This window comes from Amphiura filiformis, chromosome 14 (genome assembly GCF_039555335.1).
Source record: "Amphiura filiformis chromosome 14, Afil_fr2py, whole genome shotgun sequence".
Lineage (NCBI taxonomy): Eukaryota > Metazoa > Echinodermata > Ophiuroidea > Amphilepidida > Amphiuridae > Amphiura > Amphiura filiformis.
The window spans coordinates 9,080,077-9,104,943 of NC_092641.1; the positions used below are offsets into that span (position 1 = coordinate 9,080,077).

Below are 24,867 nucleotides of genomic sequence, written 5' to 3' on the forward strand. Positions count from 1 at the left end.
TACAACAACGGCAACCAGATGCACCAGATGCCTCAAGCAACCATACACCTAAGGTGCAGTCAGGCATTGTTGCCCACGCCTTCAACTTCAAGCGCTGGGCAAGGCTCTCACGTAAGACCAGTGCAAGACTCCAAGAATTCACCCAGAAGCTGCTTCAACGAGCCCACGAAATCAAACTGGCCCAGTCCGATTCCGAGCGCTAAATGTCGGGACGCCATTTTCTTGTAGCGGGGGAGAGTGTAACCTGCATGGAAATTAGCCTACATGGATAGCTGCCCTCTATCTGTGCTAATTTGCATAACAATCAATTTATTACTGGTGGTGTGCTCCTTGGGCAGTACCTCTATAGCCAGCACCAAGGACACACTTAACCACCATCTTCTCTCCCTTTGCAGGTATGTCAAAACAGTTTATTTTGTTTATTTTACTGCTTTTATTTGATTTCTTCAGAAAGTCAAGCTCATTTTTGGATATTACCATATCTAAGGTTTCATGATCTGGAATTTGGTGAAGATCGTAATAAGTTTCGGACTGATTTTTATTGTCTAAAAGTTCTTCAAAAGTTTTCCTATTCACAAAATTTCTTAAATGTGTGTGATGAGCTATTATTATGGAAACTATTCCTAAACATGATGATATCTGATTTTAAAGGTATTGAGTTAAGAGTATTACTAAGATGTTCATAATATTATTGTACTAACACCATTTAAGATTTGCATGTAATATTTTGAGAATTAATAGTTGATTTGATTCAACATGTTTAAGCTTCTGAATTATGAAACTTTCCTGTGCATTAAGAGATGTCCAGATATTTTCTCAAAATTATTCACATTTATGTTTTGTATTCTCATTTTCTCCAAATTTTGGTATCTTTGATTTAACTCATAATTGAGTTACTATTTTGTGAACTATGTGCTTGAGCACATGATACATGCAGGTCACCTCCTATTATGTCCATGATAGTTTTATAGATAGAATTGGTGTATACTCGGTGTCACTCAGGGCAAATTAGGACATTTAACAAAGTGTTCTAAAAGGCATGTGACATAAATATTTTGTTATTCTATCTAGGAATGAGAGTATCATACCTTGTACTTTTAAGTTTACTAACAGTATTTTAAGTTTTTGTAAAATTGACAAAGTGACAGAGTCATGTTAGTTTTATTTTTGCCATTCATTTTGTGTTACGCAGCTCAAGCGAAACCAGTCACTAATAGTATAAAATTAACTGATACTTGTATCACTTTAAGTTTAACCTGGCATTGAAGTGTACAGGGTGGAATACATAAACTATTTTCCTTAAAGAAAGTTAAGATAAGTCCTTTCAAACTATCTGGCCAATGTTTGGATAAGGACCATGTGCACTGATAAGAGACATGTTTGCTTTGTTTCTCTGCCTAGCCATAGCCATGTGTGTATGTTTAGAGGTTTGTGTGAACAAAGGCACACCTCTTCACCTCAATGATTTTTATTGATTGAGTGCTATAAAAATGCATATCATTGTTTATTTGTTTTGGCAATGCATATTGTTTATCTTAATAATTAGTTTTGGCTATTTCCAAAATAATTATTGTTGATCTTAACTAATTTGTTTTGGCTATTTCCGAAATGATTTTATTCATGTTTTTGATCATAAAGTTCCTTTTGATTTGTATTTTTAAGAAGTTTGATGAAACATTATGTTTATCTATTCCATCATGTGTAAATTATCATTTTCAACTTATCCTTAGTTTTGATAGTTATCTACAATCTCAGAAAATATTGTTCGAACACTTTAAAGGCCTTATTGGAAATAGTCCCCCTTCTACCCCCGTACAATGTTGGCATACCCAATATGCTCATCTTCACATATCTTCTCCCAACATTGATTGGTGGGGAAAGGGAGGGATATGCTTAAGATGAACATTGAGAGAACTCTATTATAAATCTTAGTTTCCAGTGACTCATATAGCGTATGCACTATACTAAGATGAACATGGGAATTACAGTGGGTGTTCGAACACATTTTTCCGGGATTGTCTACAAAATTGCTTAGCAAAATCATCTGATTTTAGTTTTGGACAATAACTCTGCAGTTACGCCATCGATTTTAATGCAATTTGGCACACATGTTAGACATATAATTTGCTATCATCCCACAAAATATGGAGGAAATCAATGAATATTTTGATAGCGTTCTGTTAGTATAGATTTAACATAGCGTTTTGTACACATAAAAATACAGGCCTAAATTATTTATGTGCCATGTTTATTGAGCATATGTACATGTGGTATAATTAATTTAGAGAAGGTGTTAATATTTTATATTCAGCTAAAACAGACATTACTCAGAATTTAATGTTATGTATTTAAATGTCACAAATTTACCACTGTGTGATAAATCGGAGGGGGGACGAGAGAGAGCGAGTGATAGGAAGGAGAGATACGCACAGGCTATGCACATTTATTGTTTTTAAAAACATTACTTGACCAACATTTAAGAAAATCAGCCTAATGTGTGAAATTGTGTTCATTAAACATTTTAAATACACCATGGTTAGGATGGTCAAATGGTGAATCATAACGATTTACACACATAGACAAGCACGCATTTCCAACGATTCACCATATAATAGAAAAGTAAATCCTATTATTCTTTATGTTTTGTGGTCAACCGTGCACAATGTGTGTTTTCAATGGGGAGATGTACAATGATTTACCTTTACCATGAATAGGCTTTCACACTTTCAGTGTACACAGTTATACCCACTGAAGAGACAACGCAAATCATGTTTAATGAAATGTGCCAATTTGAGATTGCATAGGCCTAATAATAAAGGTCATTATCTATAATGCTCATAATGATCGGTGTTTGTTTAACTGAAAAACAACATTTTTGAATTGTTTATATTTGCTTTCTTTTTTCGATCAAAAATAATGACAATCATGAAATAAGCCTGAACTTGCACACCAATCATTGACCATGTTAGTTAAAATATTATTGATTGATGTGTCCTATACATTGCGCATGTGTCTTTTAATGTAAAATTGGACTTGAACTTGAAACATATTGAACAGCAAGTGACATTTGCACTTTTTATTCTTCCTTCTTTTAATGCATTATTTTCCTTTTACTTAGATTTTTTGTTTTATCTTCCTGTATTTAATTTTGGCATTTTCTTTCCTATTTTGTGTTGGTTTTGTTTCTTTGTTTCTTATATCTTTCATTATTATTTTTTGTGGGGGGAGGGGTCTTTAATGACTTCTTTTTCGTTTTATTTGCTTGAAATCTTTGAAGTTTACTTTTGTGGGGTCAGGAATTACTGGTTTGGAAGGAGAAGTTTGGCAATGCATTGGACATAGGGTGGTAGATGTCGTTGCATTATTTTGCTATCTACTGCAGATAGCATTGACAAATTTGCATCCCACATCCGTGTGATGTTTGATTGACGGTGCCCTTAGTGTTATAGCAAATATAAAAGATGGTCCATGATTGTCCAAAAACATTGTCAACTTTTTAGCTATTCAAATTGCTATGTTTTAAACTGTTTGGGGATATGTATCAAGTATTTTACGTCTTATTCGACTTAAATTATTCAAAATTTGATGAAAATATATGTTTAAAGTGACCGATCCCTGAAATATTTGTGGATGTAATGTAATATTATTTATTGCATGTGTTCCCTATTATATATAAACTAACATGTCCAAGTTTCATTTGAATCGCTCTACTGGATCTGAGTTATGATCCCAAATGTGAAAAAAGCAAACACTGATTTTAGAATTCCTCAGACAATCTCAGAAAATATTGTTCGAACACTTTAAAGGCCTTATTGGAAATAGTCCCCTTCTACCCCGCATAATGTTGGCATACCCAATATGCTCATCTTCACATATCTTCTCCCAACATTGATTGGTGGGGAAAGGGAGGGATATGCTTAAGATGAACATTGAGAGAACTCTATTATAAATCTTAGTTTCCAGTGACTCATATAGCGTGCGCACTATACTAAGATGAACATGGGAATTACAGTGGGTGTTCGAACACATTTTTTCCGGGATTGTAGTTAGTATGATTTGATGTTTATTTTGGCGAAGTGTTTTATTAATGGGCCATAACCAGGATTAGCTTTATTATTGCTCATGCGTTAGTTATGTTTCTGACTTTTGGTATACGTGCTAAATCATTTCAAATACAGTTCATATTTTTACCAAATCTCGTATTTAGGGCAGTACCTCTATAGCCAGCACCAAGGACACACTTAACCACCATCTTCTCTCCCTTTGCAGGTTGTCCTTGGTACTGGTACCCTACCTCAGCAAAATTAACCTACAACATGTATATGACTATGAGTAAAACCTGGAGTGAAAATAAAGCGTAGTGTACATGCATCTGAACATTATTATTGGATTGAACTGAACCTGTGACTTCTTATACGCAGACAGATCATGAGAGCCTTTGTAGTGACAACTCTCCTCTGGATATATTGGACAGTGAAACTGACTCTGAACCTGATCATGTTGATAGTGATGATGATAAGTTAGCATACAATTCTGATGACTTTCCGTGTGACACTAGTGATCAAACATCTGAACACTCTATCCATGATGACATTCCTCCTGAAGATCCATCTTCTGAACCATCTGAATCTGATACATGTTGTGACTCTGAGTCTGAACTGATCCAACCAACAGCAGCAACTCTTGATAATCATCTGGTTACTGAACAGGACAAACATGCTATGTCTCAAGCTTGGGAGAAATTAAGTAATTTACAAACTGATAATTGTTGCGACCAATTGCTGGACAGAAAATTTAATTTTCTTATATTGTGTCAACTGGAAGATATTTCCCGTCGTGTTCCATCCCAAGATATCTTGAAAGTATTATTATGTGTATGCCAACACCTTCTAGACATTGACCACCATGGACATCTTCGTGATATTATACCACCTTTTGTGACAGTACTTAGGAAGTACCATGCTTTTATTTCCTGTGGATATGTGGCCATCAACTCTCACCCCTCATATCGCAGTTTATATTCTGATGATTCTGCCGTCCTTACAACATATTCAGACTCAGAAATTGCAAATGCAACTAGTACAAATGCAAGTAGACTGCTGTTGAACTTTCAGGGTAACAACATGGAACAATATGGACATTTGCTTGATAAATTATGTCACCTATTTTACATTAGTAAGGAACAAGAACTCATCACCACTACATTATACAATTGCTATCGGAGATGGAAGATATATTACCAGCGAGCAGTAGAACAATAAATTTAAACTGACTTTTGAAAAACACTTCAAATGACATTATCATACAACATTTAAATTTCAAATTATTGTGCGATCTAGATATTTTTGTCATCTGAATAATATCATTCAAAGACTGACTCTATCAAAATATCATATGAAGTGTATGTTGCTAAAATCCAAATCAAACAATATTTTCATCATATTTTAAAGTGTCATAATTATACACGTCTAAATGTCGAGGACGCCATTTCCTCGCAGTAGAGTTGAAAGTAGCTGTCATGTCACCCCATCTGAGTAACTTCATATTATGTTTTTCAGATAATGATGTTTTTTTCAAATGCTCCATTTTATGATCATGATTAAGTTTGTTGTCTTTGTGTACAACTTAAATTCTTAAATCATTATTTTAGAAATGTTAATCATGTTTATAGTTTCGCAAAGAGTAAGTTTGAAGACGTGCACTTATTCAAACTTAGTTCCTCTTTCAAATTAAGAGTTGCGGTCCTCATTTGCTATTCTACTATTTTGCTCACTAAAATCTGAGTATGTCAATGCATTTTATTAATCATGTTATTGCTTTGAGTTTGAAGCCATTGCTTACTTCATTATCTTATTTTACTCAATGTTTTATGTAGGCCAAAGGAGTTGAGTTGAGCATAATAACTGCTCACATCCAATTTCTCTTAAAAACAGAGTTTTTGATATTCTCCTGTTGTTTTACATGTTTATTGATTTTCATTATCCAGACTGATGTTTTCTTTAATTGATTTGAACAGGTTTTTAAACTTAACCTATTGTTGTGATAGTTTGTGTTTTGGCATATTTTAGATTATTACCAAAATTGATCCAATTTGCATGCAATTGTCAATCCAAAATTATCATCAAATCATCTGAATATTTCTTTGGCATCAGTTATTTAAACAAAGGTATTTTTCATTTCCATCATGATACCATCTTGAGTAATTTGTCAACCAATTATTTATCTCATAATTTACTTTTCTTTAAACATGCCATTTGATATGAGCTAAGTTATGAACCTTAACATTGTGTTCTATTATTTTGTTCAAAATAATCATATCATAAAGATTATGGTTTGCTAGGATTGTTTATTTGGTTCACTATTTTGTTTGAGTAGTGTAGGTTTTATAAATTAAACCTATATTTTATTAATTATGTTTTTGGCATGAGGATCACAGGAAAAGATGATCTTAATTTGCGCAACATGTCATCACATTTTTTCCAAATTGCTACTCAACAAATGTTTTATTATTTTATGATATCATGTCTCATTCATTATCATGATATTAATTTTATCGATTTGTCATCTACATGAAAGAGTTATTGTAGAAACATCAATCATGTGTTCTATTTTGTTCTTGATTTCATTGTCAGGAATATTAAGATTAGTTAATTATGTATCCTCCATCTTAAGTTCATTAAGTTCATAATTATCTTGTCATCTTATATAACTTACTTTATTTCCATCGTACATCGTATTCATGCAAAGTTATTCACTTGTTTATTTTTGATCCGTGTCATTTTCACATGACTAAATTAAAAGTAGAATCTCAAAAATGTATTCTACATGTCATTCATGTACTGTAGGCCTTTATTTTCTCCAAATGAATTGTGTTTATTATGCTTAATTTAAAATGAGGCATTGCATTCATTACATTGTGAAGTTTTGTATCTTCCAAAGTGTTAATTGTTTTATCATGATAGTCACGAAAATGAAAGTGTGTTTATTGATTCTTTTGCATTGTTTTGTACCTGAGTAAAATGTACCTTTTGGATTTCAAACCGAATTAGCAGGTCATAATGCACTTCAAGTTGGAAAGAGATAGTTACATCACTTAAGTATGTACATGTGTATTTGATTATTATGTTTTTGTTGAAATTTGCATCATTCAAATTATCATTTTCCAAATTTCATGTAAAATGCCGAGACGTCATTTTCTTTGCAGCAGGGGTGAATGTAACCGGCACCAGAATGGTTGGTCTTAATAATAAGGGTAGGGTTTGAAATGTTAGGACTTAAGGTTTATCATTATTTACCATGTTTATTATTTTGTTTATTTTGATTGTGTTATTATTAATTAATGTAGGTTTTGGTTTCATATCAAATTATATTTCTACCTGTTGTGTAATTAATCGATCATAATCATCATCAAGTTAATTTATTTTCCATCATAATCAACATTGTCTTTGAAATTGTTTTTAATAGATCATGGTTTATCTTTAATTTGAAAAGGTCATTTACCTCAGTGATCATGAACACGCTGCATCCTTTGATTCTCAAGTTTATGAGTGCTTCAAATGTTTATGTCTTCATTGTTTATTGTCTTCCATTCATAGAGGTTTTAAGAGCACTTTAGCAAGTGATTCCTTTTATATGAGTGTGTATTGTTATCCTAGTAAGTTAAGTGCTATGGTATTTATTGCCTCTTATCCAATTAACTTATCTTTTGGCTTAAGATGGTAGGTGATGTACTTAGGGGCAATTCCACGGTAACTCGTGCTACACTTTATGGCGTCCTTTTACATACTTTGTGCTCCAGCTTTTAAATTGATTTGATTGGAATCTGTATTTTTTGTATTTTAATACCCAACATTCAAGGCTAGATCCTCATAGTATTGCTAATTCAGGATATCAACTTTTGTATGTATGGGACACCTGTAAAAATCGGTAGCTCGTGCTCCGAGCAGAGGACATGCTTAAAAATCACTCATTTTTATTTTGATGGTGTGCTAAAACAAAAAACACTAAAGCCTTATTGATTATATGATAAGTAATTGCTATAATAAGGTTTGTTTTGGTATACCTTAAAAAGTTGTGCCCCTCATAGTTTTACAATGACTGGCAAAAACATGGTAACTCGTACTACGGTAACTCGTGCTACAGTTTGTCCGCCATATATAAAATGGTATTGTTCATCTAAATGTCAATTTTTTTGATAACAATTCCTCAACAACTGGTGTAATGATCAAATAACTCAATCTATGTACAAATAACCCCCCAAATAACCCATCTATGTACAAATAACACTATTCAGTGTATGTACCAGCATACAATGTACCACACACATTACATACAAACATCCCAGCCTTACATACGCCTTGCTTGATCCTGTTTGGATATTTTATTCTAGGGCTTAAATTTAAACAGTTAAATTGAACAGTCAACAATTGATAAAACTTTTACTTCCATGTTATTTGACTCTAAATTCCCTCAAAAACTTGTAATGTTCATGGTTATTTGCTCTGTAAGTTTTTTAAAAATTGCTTTCTGAGTTATAGAATGTTTGGTCATCTTTTGGTTGAGACCATTTCCTGCTTGGTGCAAATACCGGTACTCTAGTTTGCCCGATTTCAATCACTTCACTAAGCTGGAAAATGAGCCTCATTACACTCAACAACAAACCAATTTCCAATACAAATCTCAGAACCACACACATCTCAGTATCACCAATGTCACTGTGGCTGTTAATCTCAGGATTTCCAGTATCTATTTTGTTTGTTTTATTTCTTCTTTTGCCTCGGTTACTCATTCAGTGGATGTTTTAAGGTATCCTCTGTTCTTCCATGAGGCCCATATTAATTGATTGGTTCTTAGGCTAGATCCTAGGGGTGGAGGGCTAAAAATTTTGGTTGCATCATTTTGACCAGGTATTGATAGTGGGATATATGCTAAATAGCATGTTTTTTTAGAGAGACTGTACAATGTAAAGTCTTTGAGCTTTTAAAAAAAAAAAGGACTTTATTGGTGTGTGCAAAATTTGGTATAAATAAATTTACACTATTTTGGCACATGATCGGGGTGGAAACCGGCTCCTTGAATCTTATCTCTGTCTTTGCCTTCCATATTTTTACTTTAATTTTCCTGCGACAGGAGGTCACTTTTCTCTTTAATTTTTGGCCCCCACACATGTGTGGTTGCCTGGTTGTTTGTTTCTTTCTTTCTTTGTTTGACTGTCCGGGGGAAGCAAATTCATTAATCCACTGTACAGCTCCAACACAATAACTACAAACTTGGTACCGGTATGGTGATAGAATAATGGTGGCTTGATGTGCTGTGTAGTTTTGTGTTATGTTATTTGCATATTTATGAATATTAATGAGCTTATTTACAAATTTTGCCTACATTTTCATTAATCCACTTTGCAGCATTATAAACACAATAACCAATCAACTTCAAACTTGGTTTGGTTGGATATGGTGGCCTGATGTGCTGTATAATTTTGTGTCATGTTATTTGCATATTTATGAATATTAATGAGCTTATTTGCATATTGCATATTATTTTTTATTTACAAACCTTTGTTATTTACACACTTTTGTGTGTGTGTGTGTGTGTGTATGGGCACCTTAATTATGAACTGCATAATTCTAGTTTGTCATGGGGCAGGCTGCCCCTTCCCTCCCACTGGCTACACTGCTGCTAGAAAGCTGTTACCAATATCATGGTCACATATAAATGCATATTCATGTAGTTGGGAGATCCTCTATTACTGCCAAGTGGTAGATTTTGCATTACCTTTGCTGGTACAGGGGGAAGTGGGCTATGGTAACTCGTGCTACATCGGTAACTCGTGCTACTGGTAACTCGTGCTACAGTTTTTGATGGGTCATTATTATGTGATGGATAGTGTTTTGTATATTAATTTCTTATTTTTACTCAAGGCACTACTAGTAGAAGGAAAATAATAAGTGGCATCAATTAAATTGCCAACATTTTGAAAATATATAAAAAAAATGCATCTTTCGGTAACTCGTGCTACGCCATATTTAGTGCTATGAAAACACAATGAAAGAAAAAAAATAGTTACCAATACCATGGTCACATATAAATGCATATTCATGTAGTTGGGAGATCCTCTATTGCTGCCAAGTGGTAGATTTTGCATTACCTTTGCTGGTACAGGGGAAGTGGGCTATGGTAACTCGTGCTACATCGGTAACTCGTGCTACTGGTAACTCGTGCTACACGTTTTTAATGGGTCATTATTATGTGATGGATAGTGTTTTGTATATTAATTTCTTATTTTTACTCAAGGCACTACTAGTAGAAGGAAAATAATAATAAGTGGCATCAATTACATTGCCAACATTTTGAAAATACATAAAAAATGCATCTTTTCGGTAACTCGTACTACGCCATATTTAGTGCTATGAAAACGCAATGCAAGAAAAAAATTAGTGGTGGATTAATTAAAATGTGTTGGATGTTTCTTGAAGACCATATTTCAGAGATATAAAATGTATCAAATTTAAAAGAAAAGTGCCCATGTTTAATAAAATAGGCCCACTTGGAAAATATCTAAGTTGAACAGGAGTTTTTCACTTAAAATACACTCTCCAAAGAAACTTTAAAAAAACCCAAAATGTTAGAAAAATGCCGAAAAAGTTTATAACTTGAACCTTACATCTGTTTGGAATAATATAAAAGTTAAAAGAAATATATATTGGCAATTTCATTTTTTTGAGTCATGTCCACTTTTGCTTGGAATTGCCCTTATGCATTATGCATGAGAAAGTTTTATCTCTTTAACATGTTATGTATTGTTAAGATTTGTCAAAGTAAATGCTTAGCTAGGGATATTATTTATGCTGTGGCAGAGATGGTACTTAAGTTGGTTTTCAAGTGTTTTTCCGATATGAACTTGTCTTAGTTAATTTTCACTTCACCAGGGTTGCCAAACCCGCGATTTCGGCGCACAATTGGGCGATTTTCAACTTCCGTCCCGCGACAAAGAAAGTGCTCCAGCGATTTCGCGACATTTGGCTACTTTGAAAATCTCACCCTTGAAATGTATTAAATGTTGGCGATTTGTGACCAAGCCGACTTCAAAACTTTTTGATCATGATTGCCAATTCTTTCCGATGGTCATTCAACAAAAGCACCAAACAACTAATTCAATAAACAAAAGTTACAAAACATTCTGTGGTCAGTGTGCTTCCCATGACAATGGGACGCACAGGGAGGGGGCTGGTTTATCGCATCACATGTTGTTGCTAAAGACCACTTGAGCTGGAGGATTATCCTTAGAATATTCCCATCTAAATACTCACAAGTGGTTTAAGACGACTTTCGACTTAAGTAGCTTCTTAGTGTCAGCGGGATGCCAAGTTCAGTCTACTTCAACATAAGTTTTTGGTGTTTTTTTCGTTGGCGGCAGTTCTTTTGAAATAAAAATGTTTAAACACCTACCGCACATTTTCTTTTAAACGGCATGATGATAAAAAAAAAAACCGGCCGTTTTGAATTTGATTAAAAATAGTACATGCACATGTTGTTATCACTCAGCTGAAGGCAAATATTTGTAGGCCTATCCCCATTGCAATGAATGGCATGTCTATTAATTAATTTGTTTGTTTTCCTGGCATTTTTTAAAATAATTTTTGTTCGTTTGTTTGTAATTTGTTTCAGCATTTCCCAAAAATTAAAAAGATAGTGCAGAACCCCGTCAAAAGTCAACATTTTATTTTCCTTGCAGTTAATTTTTTTCTTACATTTTTGAAAATGTTTGTTAGTTTTGCATTATTTCAATTTGCAGTTTAAACATTTTTTCTTTTTAATATTGTTAGTTTATATATTTCCACAAAAATTCACAAATAAATTTTCCTTACAGTAGGCCTAGGCCTATAACAAAAAATCAGTTTTTGTTAGTTTTTTCAGCATTAAAAAAAATAGAAAGAAAGGGGTGTAGGCCTAAACCCCCCTGAGCCGTCTTTTAATTTTTCTCTTTCTTTTTTTATAACTTTTTTCATTTTTTGTTAGTTTTTTATAATTTATTTAAGCTTTTCCCAAAATTCCCAAATAAAGGGGGTATAGAACCCCTCAAATCGACTTTTAAATGTTTCTTCAACTTTTTTTTATTTAATTTTTTTCCAGTTTTTTCAGTTTTTGTTGTTTTTAGAATTTATTTCAGCATTTTCCAAAAATTCAAAATAAAACGCGGGTGTAGAACCCCCTAAATCGACTTTAAAATTTTGGGCGATTTTTTTGGCTATTTGGGCGACATTTCATGGCTAAAACCCGCGACTTGGGCTAAAAAGTTTTGGCAACCCTGCACTTCACTTCCATCCTAGCCTGCAACTGATCAACATCAAATCTTCCATCCAGGCATCCAACTTGTCAACATCAATTCAATCGTCATCATATTCATTAAATATATTTATAATATTGCATCTATCTTCATTGTTTCTACGAATCATCAGATATTATTATATTAAAGCCGAGCATAACAACAGCGTATATCTACAAGTCTTCCATCGTGTCTATTTATTTTGTGTAACGGTATTGGACATTTATTATCGCCCGAGTAAGCCCCTGGATCCAAAGTTGAACAAAAAGAAAATCACCCTAAAAATCTTCACCGTTACACATACAAAAGAATACAACAGCTATACAAATTTTCATCAATGTTTGTTTTTGCTATACAAATGGCCAACACTAAATTATGCCATGTACAGGAAACTTCAAACCAAGCATTTAAGAAGCAAGAAAAGTTCATTTGCCTTTGTTTGTTTTGCAAATTAAAAAAAAAGCATTGTTTTCAATGCTATAAATTAGGTGATTTACTACATGTACAACTTGAATAAGACAGGTCGCTGATGAAGATGAAGACGGCAATTTTCATCCCTCCATCATGCAATTAATTGAAACAAGAGTTGTCTTTAAAAAAGACAAAAGTTCACAGATCAAGTGTACCGGCTCTATCAAAATGATTGGTACCCATCAGTTTCCAGTGATTATATATGGACATCACTGCCACATCAAAATGCAACATAAGATCTGCATAATTGTTTGATTAATGTCATAAACAGTCATCTTACTATAAATAGGCTAATGTTGTATGTGTGTGGGGTTGTGCATCGAAAGGCTCTGTCAGTTTGGATCTAAATGTCGCCCAATTTATACGCAAGATCAGGGAATATACGGGAAATGCATTGGGCTTTATTTGGTTGTAAACGGTCAAGAATTGGCCCCAAAAACAGTGAAAATATGGTTAAAAACTTTTTTGCTATGAAAATATGTTGCCAGCCGGCGCGTCATCGCACCGGGCAGAAAGCGCGCCAGGTCGTGCGTCCTGAATTTGCCACCCAAAAAAGGTGGCGATGTTACGTTTTTCCAAAGTCAACTCAAATTAAATGATGATATCTCTGCCAAGCAAGAAGTTATCTATGCCCGTGCAACGGGGCAAAGATATTGTATTTGTTGCGTTTAGTCTTCGTGGGTCGTGGGCTAGGGCAATATGTGTAAAATTTCAAACAGCTCTAGCTCAAAAACTACAGCATCCTCAGGGTTCATACTTGGTACAATGATGGTCCATGACCCCTAGAAGTAATCTATGGTAGCCACGACCCCAGAGGTCAAAGGTCATATGCTACATTAAGCAATACACCACATTTCGCCATACTGCATTCTAGAAACGCTTGCTGTTAAAATAAGAAAAATTTTAATGCTAATTTATTGCACATTCTAGGGAAGCGTGGTAACCTATAACCGAGTGAGAGGGTTTTCAAGAAAATATTTTTCCTGTCAAAACTGAAGCATCCTCTGTATAAAAGAAAATATGAATATTAACTGCACATCATATATAACGATTCGTGATACCCAATTGTAGCACATTTGATGTCGTTTAAGAGGCAGAGAATTTTATTTCAATTTTATATGTCTACGTCAAAATATTTTTTTAATTGAGCAAGAATAAGGATAGAAAAAGCGTTGAAAATTCTATGTGAATATTACATTAGACCCAACCAAAGATTACTGTTTCGTTTTTATGGTAATCTAATCTTTTATTTCCTGAAAAAACATTAAGGGTCTAATGTCGATTATTCACATACTTGATCAAAACATCGAACGTTTATACAAGAAAAATGGCAGGTTCCTCTATAGTATTTTACTGACCATGGAAATGTACTGACACACAAGCACGTGTCAAAATCGACATAATGTATTGTCCATATAGACGCCCATTTATCATGTTTATTGTTGGATTTTTTTTGTATAGGCCTATAGAACACGCATCAGTTAACAACAATTGAGCGCTAATAATACACATTAATGTTTTTAGGTAAATAAAATTCCAAAATATGGTACGTTTGCTTGTCACGTGGTAGGCCTATGTTGAAGTTGCGATTATATCTTCAAATAAGTTTCAAATGGATTGCAACAAGACAAGTGGCCGAGTGGTCTAAGGCGCTGGGTTCATAGTGTGTTCAAAGTAGTGCGCCGTGAGTTCGAACCCCGCCTCCGCCAAACTTTAATGAAGTAAAATTAAAATGAAAATTTTACTTTAAAAAAATTTCATATTGGGGAAATGTGACTGGCAGAATTTATGTATGGCGTGGAGTGGTGTGAGTAAGCAATATGTGTAAACTTTTAAAACAGCTTTAGCTCAAGAACTATAGCGCCCTCAGGGTTCATACTTGATATAATGATGGCCCATGACCAAAAACTGATCACTTGACAAAAACGCCCTTAAAAGGGAATGTGTAAGCATTTTGATTTTGGTTCCTTGGACCACCTCAAAAGGTTGGCATGATGGGACAAGGGGTGTGGTTGGTTAAGTGGTGGGGTATTAGAGAGAGTGTGGTCGAGTCTGGAGGTGTTTTAGAGAGAGTGAGGGTCTGATGGGGTATAAGAGAGAGTGAATGCTTGGTAGGGTATTAGAGAGAGTGTGGGCCAGTCTGGTGGTGTTTTAGAGTGAGTGAGTGTCTGGTAGAGAGAGTGTGGTGTCTGGTGGTGTTTTAGAGTGAGTGAGTGTCTGGTAGAGAGAGTGTGGTCTAGTCTGGTGGTGTTTTAGAGAGATCATTAGTCCAAGATGTTGGTTTCCTGTCCTTCCATTTTTAATAAACGCCAGGAATTTTTTCACACGTTACAAAAACTAAGGGGTAGGGGTAACCTTTTTATATTTTTTTTCAATGTTGTTGTATTTAAAACAAGTAGACCACCTTACGTATCTTATGCTACATTGCGCAGATTGTATTTGAAGCTGATAACACACTTGTGTTACGCCGTTTGTATTGGAATGAGATGGCCGTCTTGGGTGATTATCTTGGGTAATGGAAGTTATCATATATATTTATGTATTACTTTGGAAACCTGTATTTTCTCTAAGCCTCCGCTAGCTTGATATGTCTATTCAGGGTTACCCCTAACCTCACCGCACCTCATCTCAACCCTACTGCAATTTTTCCTCAATCAATCTTCATCAACCTCAATCTTCCATGGATCCAAAGTGTGACTGTACACACATAGAGGCTGCTGAAACCAAGTATATTATGACTTGAAACATTCAGCATTAAAGTTTCGAGTTTTATCACCTTTCTCATGAACCATGGTTAAATTAAAATTCATAGTTTCAGCTTCACATACATAATCTTACTTTTCTGATAAGAAATAATATGTTGTTTATAGAATGAGTACTTCCTACTAAATACTAATAATAGTAGGTTTGATGTTTATCTGCAGCCAGTACATGGATCTATTAATAACTAGTGCGTAGGGCAGCACATTTTACACTTTTCACTCTGATATCCTTTGAATCAGGACTGATTGTTGGTTGATTTCACCAGGTCAGGTCAAAGGTCATCTGGGGGTCAAATCTTAGAATTGTATTATCTGGACATCAGTAAGTGGCTCAAACTCGGTGACAACAAACCTTATGACCAGGGGGTATTATGGAACATCTTGCAAGGGTCAGGTCAAAGGTCATCTGGGGTCAAATCTTAGAATTGCATTTTCTGGACATCTGTAAGGAGTACAGGACTCAAAACTCGGTGACAACAAACCTGATGACCAGGGGAATATTTTTGGAACATTTTGCAGGGGTCAGATACCTCCACAACACCAACATGCCCAGCTAGGTTTGTGGTCTATGACCACCATTTGCCACTAGTTCAATATGTCACTGGTCTAGCCTTCGTACGGAGTGGAGAAGGCTAAAGAAACTCAACAAAGTCAATCTATACTCACCCAGGCACCACCATTAGCAGTAATATGTGCTTCAAGATCTTCCTTTACTAAAGTGCCTGGTGAAACATCAAGTACTTTGAAACAGTCTAATAAGGATGCTGGTGGAGGTTGCACCTGAAACAAAAACAACAAAAGGTATTAAGTTGTTTTTCCTGTATCAAAATATTTCACACTGAAGGTATATTTTCCCAAATAGTTGTAACCATAATCTCATACAGAATGGCATGCCCTATGGGGTGCAGGGGTGTCTGTTCTTCCAGAAATTTAAATTATTCCCTCACCCTACCGCGCTGTGTCACATCCATCCCCAGATTCTTCCCCAACTGAGATCCGGCCCATTTCACGGTTAGGCGCCACTTTTTGATTTTCAACATATCTGGCCTGGTGTGTAAAAAATAATGGGGTTACAGAATTTACTGTTGGTGATTTTTCATTGTCTCTGTATGGCCTACCTCCATTAGCTTAATCGGCCTTTCTAGTTTTATCTTTCAGGGCGCACAGGGGTCAGAAGTGGTCAAAAAACCACATTTCACTAGCAACCTGGAAACAGACATTTATTTTCCAATGCTGCCAATTTTAACTATGTTGAGCCTACCAGCTGCTTTTGTTGTTTTTATGTAGTGAACAAGTTGCACTATACAGCCATACATGAACAAAGTATTAGTTGTCAGTTAAACTAGCATGAGAACCATTTAAATTTCTGAATTCGGATGTGACATTTTCCGTTCACATCTATGTACCTTATTCAATGTGGAATAGATCGACTAATACTTTACATGAATGGCAAACTAGCTGTGTTTTAGTAAAGTTCAGAGTCTTGTTACTATTTGTTGAACAAATTACACTTGTTGCTCTTAATATGTAGATACAGCAATATTTTGAAATTTTGCCAACAAATTCCGTTCACAATTTTGTCACATCCGATTAATTTTCCAAATAGTATAATTTATTAACAAAATGTGGCAGAATTTTTTCTCCTTTATTTTAAAAATCTCCTGCTATGAGCTATCTAATGACACCATTTAATGAAAACTCCTTCATCAACTTAGCTTGCAGATGTCATTTCAAAGTTTCCGTTCACATGTGTCACATCCATGGTACCTGTCACATCCAAAATAGTTTCTTCAAAGAACTAAGACAGGAATGGGACTAGGATGCCAGTTTGAAGTTATTTCATTACAGGTTTGTGGGGGATCAAAAGGCGCAACAAATCTTTAATTCAGTATGCCTTCTTTAATTGTGACAGGAGATTCAAAAAGCTTCAATTTCCGTTCACATGTCACATCCTCAAAATTAGTAGTTTTTAGGCCAAAATACTTAAAGAACATGATATTTGACTTTCTAAAATAGGTTTATTATTTTGTACATGTCATATATGATTATTTCAAAGCGTTGTCTTTGTCTTTAGAGGACAGTTTTGTATACAATTTACAGAAGCTGATGTGACATTTTCAATTGTGAACGGAACATTTCAGTAAATTATAAACATTTTGCTTGTCAAAAATATAAAGGGTCAGGAAAAACGTTTTAGCATTGCTCAATTCAATAGAATCTCACAAAATATATGTGTTAGAAGTGCCCAAAGCTTAAATTTTTGACAAGCAAACTGTTTATCATAATGAAACATTCCGTTCACAATTGAAAATGTCACATCCACTTCTATAAATTGTAAACAATGTTTTAAAATGAACACTAACACAGGTTGATATGTTTCAATATATCCCATTTAATTCACTGAGTGTGTGAAAACTCTTTGAATCATTATTTTCTGAAACATACTCTGCTTTACAGTGTGTGGTTTCCGTTCACATTGACATCAGTCACATCCAAAATTGCACAAACATCAGAATCTTGAATTTGACCTGTGTTTTCAAACTGGCTGATATTATTTGTGAACATTACCCATATTATGACCTTCAAAGCTGTGCAATATCAGAGTCATTCATTGATTATTAAAATTGTTGAGTAAACCTTTTCATGTCAATTTCCTTTTTACCACAAAAATTACATTAAAGTGGCCATAAATTTGTCATTACACAACAAAATTTGCCCAAATTTGGTCAGAAGGGAGCCTATGACATACTCGTTTATTTTAAATATCTATGATATATGTATTGGACAGTCAAAGTATAAAATACACTACTCAATATTGATCAAATTTGTTAAAAAATTACATAACATGAGATAATAAATCATAATTTTCTTCAAGAAGTAGCGAGATTTAAGCTGGGAAATGATATTTTTATGAAAATCTGGTCTTATTTGGAAAAGAAAACCCTATTAAATTAAATTTAATCCATTTTGAAAATTTCGAGTTTTTTTCACTAAAAGTGGCGCCTAACCGTGAAATGGGCCATCCCCCAAAATGGACCCAAAAAGGAAAATTTTATGCTGGTTGCTATCTACATGTACTTTTCCTTATTTTCTTGTTCCCTCCCATCCCTGACTGAATATAGGTGTGTATTTGTCAGACCCAGAAACTTCTTTATACAACTGTTAGGCTGATTTATGAGTTGTTACAAGCCGACGTTCACGTCGGCTTGTACTGTCTTCTTCCAATTCTTTCTTCTTCTTCTTCTGGCAACTTGTGACATTTGTGACTTGCCACGTTTCGCCCTAGCTCTGTTATGCTTTGACAGATTTGACCATACTTGAGCCAAATGACCACTGGACTAGGCCAAACTTTACATTTGACTTTGATCTGACTGTGACCTTTGACCTTGACCTCATGGCCAAAAATGTTGATTTCACAAAAAATGCTACTCCTTCCACAAATTACATGCAATGATCATGCGACTCATTATATGAATCATCATGTGGCAGTGGCGGGGGTGTATGTTCAGATGAGCCAAAATCCACTCTCTAAATGTGACCGTACACGCGAATGAGCCGTAAATTCCTCCCCGGTCAATTTTGTTTTATTTCGTGTTTAAAAATAAACATCATAAACTTAAAAATGGTATATCATTTGACTTCAAACGATATCCAGAAGCGGGGTTATGGTTTGTTAAACTTTGCTCCTTCAACAAAATTATAGCTTTTTACGTTTTTACATGTGTCTCTTTTTCCACATTGCTGGCAATAAATATCAAACAGTCATAATTGGCGGTCATTTCAAATCATCCCCAAGTCAACGAGGTTTAAGAAAGTTCTCTCATTGTTAATTGTTGGTTATGCATACCTGTACAAAATACAATGCCTGGTAACCCACCACTTGAACAGGATTTAGCAAAAGCAAACAAAGACCAGAGCTATTAAAAGTTCTATAGCCATCTAAGGTAGAAGCTTATTATCCACTTCGACAATAGGATTATTGATTAGTTTTGACTAGCAAAATGAGACAGATGTCGGGCCGGCTTAAGTTGCCAATGAATACGACCTTCGTACACATTTTACACCATAACTCAGAATACAATTTAGGGAATTTACGGCTCATTTGTGCTGCCGGGTCACAAATAGTCTTCCACATACACAAGTTTATAATCATGGTTTTCATGGAAGAAAGGCCCAACTCCATCCATGGAGTTGGCCGTTCTTCCACAATAGTGGGGTTTTAGAGGAATTTTGTTCATCCATGAAATCTGCTTTTCACTATGTACAATACACTTTCTTGCTGACATATGTACACATGTATACATGCTTCTACTTGTGCAATTATGATAATTACCACATTTCTGTAGCTATTTAAAAACACATAGACTGCTTACGGAACTGGCACTGCAGTAAAATTAGTGGAAGAAGGGCCCAACTCCAGCTCACACATTGTATTAAGACATGTACCGTTGCCATGGAAACATCATGTAATTTCGAATGTATGTAATACTGTTCATGTATTAAAGGTCCCCTGAAGATGAAAACATTCTGTCTATAAAACTTTTCCAAATATTAAGTTATCTCAAAAACAGTTTTGATGGAGTTGGGCCCACTCAGGTATTCAATTAGAAATGCAGGGACTGTCTTTTGGAATTCACAGGAGAGCATTAAATAGCTCTTCTGGAGCCTTCAAGGAGAGTTGTTTAGAGTATTTACAATAGAATGTAAGGAGATAATGGTTAACTAAGGAGAGCTAAATATCACTCTCCTATATCAGATTTAGGAGAGCAGTAGAGAGTGATTGCTCTCGCTCTCTCAAAAGGCAGTCCCTGGAAATGGCCCCTGGTTCCTCCCAATCTTGGAAAACCAGGGGCCACTTTTTTGCCAAAGTGGCCCCTGGTTCAAGCTCTCTTATTTTCACCCTTGCCGAATACCGGTACCGTATTGGAGTAACCACGAAATGGAATTGCCCAATTGGCGCTGGCCATCAACTTACCTGGTCTAAGATGAAATTCCTAGTCTGTTGCATTGTGCGTGCAAAATCTTGCCATGGCTGAGGTACTTGTGCTGGTGGGGCATAGCGGGCATCAAGCAAGTTGATTTCTTGTCGTCTTCCTCCATTGTCTATTCTTGTAGGGGCATTATTCCATTCAATATCTGTAAACCTGTCAGCCTCAAGAACTGGTCTGATACTTGCATCGGTTGCTTTTTGAAAGCTTATGCCTACTGCTTCTGCTGTATCATCCAAATTTCTAACAGCTAAACAAGCAATTTTTCCATCAGGTCTTGTAACAACAAAAAAGAGAGCAAAAGTAAGTTACTTTATGGAACAGTTGGCAGTGGTGATACAAACCCACCCTTTTAATTTCAAACCCACCCTTTTTAATTTATACCCTTTATGCCAAAACTCCGAAACCCACCCTTTCTAAGCGTGGTTACTGATCATACATGTAGATAAGTGGTTATGGTGGTCCAGGAGGTGCAGATTTGCATCCAAAGAGAATCTACCAAAAAACGTTTTAAAACGTAAAGAGGGGCAAAAGTTTAAAAAATCTTTCCTGTGTGGCTTTTCACCCTCTTTTAAACTTAACTGATAGCAAGTTAGGAAAAAAGAGGTCAAATTTTGAGGTAATATTCCCAGGTACATACCCCGCTGATTTCCCCGCTATGAAATCAGCAGTAACACTCGGGTAACAGCCCCGGCTACATAACGGTATCATGGCCCCGCTACCGGGACGACTGATTGTACATCCCGGGTACAGTCCCGGGTACCGGGACGTACTTTCTGGTAATTTCAGGGTGACAGTCCCGGGTATTGTGTCTACAGTGCCAGGGTCCCTGGTAGCCGAGCTTGCAATTGACGGAAGCATTATGTTTGAGCCAATTTGACTGACTAGCAAATGTGTCTAAGGTTTGCCTTAAGCTCCCTACTATTGTTGTGGGGACATCACATGCTCATGTGCTACTGCCATGACTGTGTCACTGTGATCATGGACCGTGATTAGGGAACATGATTACGCCCCACACCGACATCGCCTGGCTAATAATTATTTGGTGCAGCAGAGATACTAAAATAAATACACGGGACCGATACACGTGAATTGCTATGCACGATTTTGATATCAGACGAAAATCTTCGGATACCGGGGTGGAAAATGATGAATATCTCCCGTAAATGATTTCGTCTCAAGAAACCAGATCTGGTCTCATGCACTTGAAAATATGTGTTGAACAGATATGATAGTCGTTACAGTGTTCGATTTACCACCTGCATACCTGCACCAGAGCATGTAACATTCCCTTTGTGCATGCAGCTTTTCACTACCTGCCTGCACGCATGTACGATTTTAGCGCTAGCGATATGACAAGGCCAATATACAAAAGTAAACAAGCAGTCAGTCCGATTTGGAAAAACCCAATCTATTTTCAGCGCAACATCCTGACTTCAGGGCTGACGCAATTGACAATTCCCGATACCCCTATCACGTGAGAACTGTCACATAGCCACATACAGTCTGGTCCGAGACTATGACTTCCCTTAGAGGGGCTAGCGTAATGTGACGTCATCCACCAATTCCCGATACCCTCGCACATGTCGAAGCTGTCATTTTCATTTAATTGAAAAAAAAAGAACCGGAATTTAAACTGTGGGAAATACCTGGGGGGGTACTCAAGTTTGGTTTTGGTAGGGACGTGCCGCTGAGATTTTGGAAGTAGACCCATAAATATACCAATTTTTCAAGAAATTTGGACCCATTGATATACCAAAAGTCAAAATTTTAGGCCGAATTTACCCAAAATTGTCTTAGTTTTTACAAATTTTTCCAAAATTTTGGGAACATTTTGGCTAGATTAAGGAAAAATTGGGCTGTTTTCCTAAAAAATTGAGAAAATTTTGAAAAAGGACCCATTCATATACCAAAATAGGCTTTGAAAAGGGGTCATTGATATACCAGAAGGCTGAAAATGCTACCCATGTTTATGGCACGTCCCGTATGGTCATTTGTACTGAGTACCCCCGGGGAAATATTTGTTTACAAAAAGGAAATAGCTCAAAAACACTTGCATCATTCTGAAATTGTGCACCTCATCGGCGACTAGTTCTAGAACAGATGAAGCCACAGCATCCAGTGTTTTGGCTAAGAGAGCGGCGAGTGATCGGCATAAAAATGACACTGACATGGGGGCCGGAATATTATTACAAGCTTAACTGACAATGATCGTGATTCAATGTGATTTTATGTTTGCTTTAATTTTGGTGCATGCACACTTTTTGCTGTGCATGTAGAAATTTTGGGCTACATGCACCAGTGCAGGTAGGAAAAAATGTGTAAATCGGACACTGAGTCGTTACTTTGCGCTTTGAGAAAAGGCTGTGAGTCTTGAACTCAAAATCTGACCAAAATTCTAATTTTATATTGCGTTGGTCCTGTATGGACTACAGCGCGCAGGCAATAGCTGCACTCACTACTCCAGTGGAGGCAGTATGACATGTATGACCATTGACCGCAATGTCGTATACAAGCTTACTCACACATCGAGAAATCAATTACCCCGGCTATTGTCAGTAGCCTTAGTCAGGTCACTTGGCTACTGCGTCTCATATTAGGCACTTGAAACTTGATATCGAGTTTAGCGTCCCTTTTATTTCAGCTCATAATGAGGCAACTATTTCATTATTCATTATTCATTATTTTCAAGGTTTCAATATACGCTGCCTTTTACCAATGCTTATGCACTTTTGTTTGGTCTATTTGGGTCCCAAATGTCACGAATACACATAAACGTTTATAAAAGTATAATTATCTTGCTTTTTGTTTAAATCAAGTTTTAAAACAAATATAGGGGGAAAATGGGGGGGGGGTTGACTCATTTATACAAAAATAACAATCATGCAGAACATTGAAATAATTATTATTTATTGGCACCAATTTGTTAAAAAATAGGTCTTTTTTAGTCTCCTATCTTAAATTATAAACTTAAACAATGTCCATGGCTAGGTTAAGTTCACTTCTTCTAGTCTACCCTGATATCCCAAAGGTATATTATACTATAATTGAAATAATTTGATAGAGCAAGGGTCAAAAATCTGTATATTTTTAATGCTCAGATATTTAGATGAATTCTTCCACTAGTTGTCAAGGTTTTCTATAGTTTTTGAAGGGGTTTAAAAATTGTGCACAATAAATTTTCTTTCTGGTTTAGTAGTAGTTTGCACAATAATGAATTATTTTCAGATTTCACATCTCAAACGCGGCACAAAATTCATAACACGGGCGGCGGACACTAAACTCAGAATCAAGTTTCAAGTGCCTTAAAGGTGGAATAAAATGGCCGTGCGTGGCTGTAGATTCAACCTACCATGCGATTTCTACCATGAAGATTACAGATATCGGGGCGATGACACTGTGCGCCCTACAATCATGACAATACATCATAGGCCTACATATGCATCTGGCCTACATCCAGATGCTGAAGAGGCTTTGATGGGGCGGGGAGGGGTACACGTCCCTCCCCTATTTCTGAAGGCTTTGATGAGTTCCAGCGTAGAACTTAGAAGTAGAAAACAAAACGTTCAAACCTGACTCGTAGCCTATTGTTATTATAATGTCATCCTTTCATATGGCTCAAAATATGCTAAGGTGTCATATTATAGCCATATATTTTGACATCTTTTTTTTTTTTAAATAATAATTATAGAAATGGAATATTTGCTAGTTTAGTGGCAAGTTTACATGTAGGTAGTAAAGACATAGCATACACAATTTAAGTAAAATCCTTTCACTCTAAATAATAAAAATAATAAAAAATAGCTGTAAAAATGCCTATTTTTACACTTTTGTTTGTAACATGCCAAGAGACGCCTTTTTTCAACAGCTTTTAAATTTTTTTATGGATCCTTATAGAAATTCATGTGACCTGTTTCCCAAAATGGTGCAGTAAACCAATCAAAAAAACAGAAAGAGGCATTATGAATTATAAGTTAACAGATCAAGAAAAGGATTTAAAAGTTTGCCTTTATGTATGTTACTATTGTCTGTCAAACTTTTGATTGATTTTGAAGTCCCTCAGTTTTTTATAAACAAAGACTTGAAGCATAAACTAAAGGGTAAATCTATTGTAAATAACTTCATTTCTCCATATTATAATCAATTTGTAAGTGGCTGCCATCTTTTTGAACATATAACAATTTTAAAATTTTTCTTGAAATGTCTGTCAAAATATAACATATGCAAGACGGTGCTGTAATTCCTGCTAAACTAGGGTGATACAGCTAATTATGCTACATGACATAGCATTTAGCTCCACCTAGCTTTGTGGCACTATCAC

The 24,867-nt window shown here is 35.5% G+C and overlaps 1 protein-coding gene across 1 annotated transcript in view; it reads right to left on the reverse strand.

The window, feature by feature from the left end:
- The window catches only part of LOC140169659 (uncharacterized), a 46,593-nt gene that overhangs the window by 16,036 nt on the left and 5,690 nt on the right, over positions 1–24,867 (reverse strand). Inside the window, exons 2-3 of the mRNA XM_072192945.1 lie at positions 20,534–20,822; positions 16,225–16,338 (exon numbers count right to left, since the gene is read on the reverse strand). Of these exons, the coding sequence (XP_072049046.1) occupies positions 16,225–16,338; positions 20,534–20,822 (403 nt within the window). The remainder of the gene's footprint in view (positions 1–16,224; positions 16,339–20,533; positions 20,823–24,867) is intronic.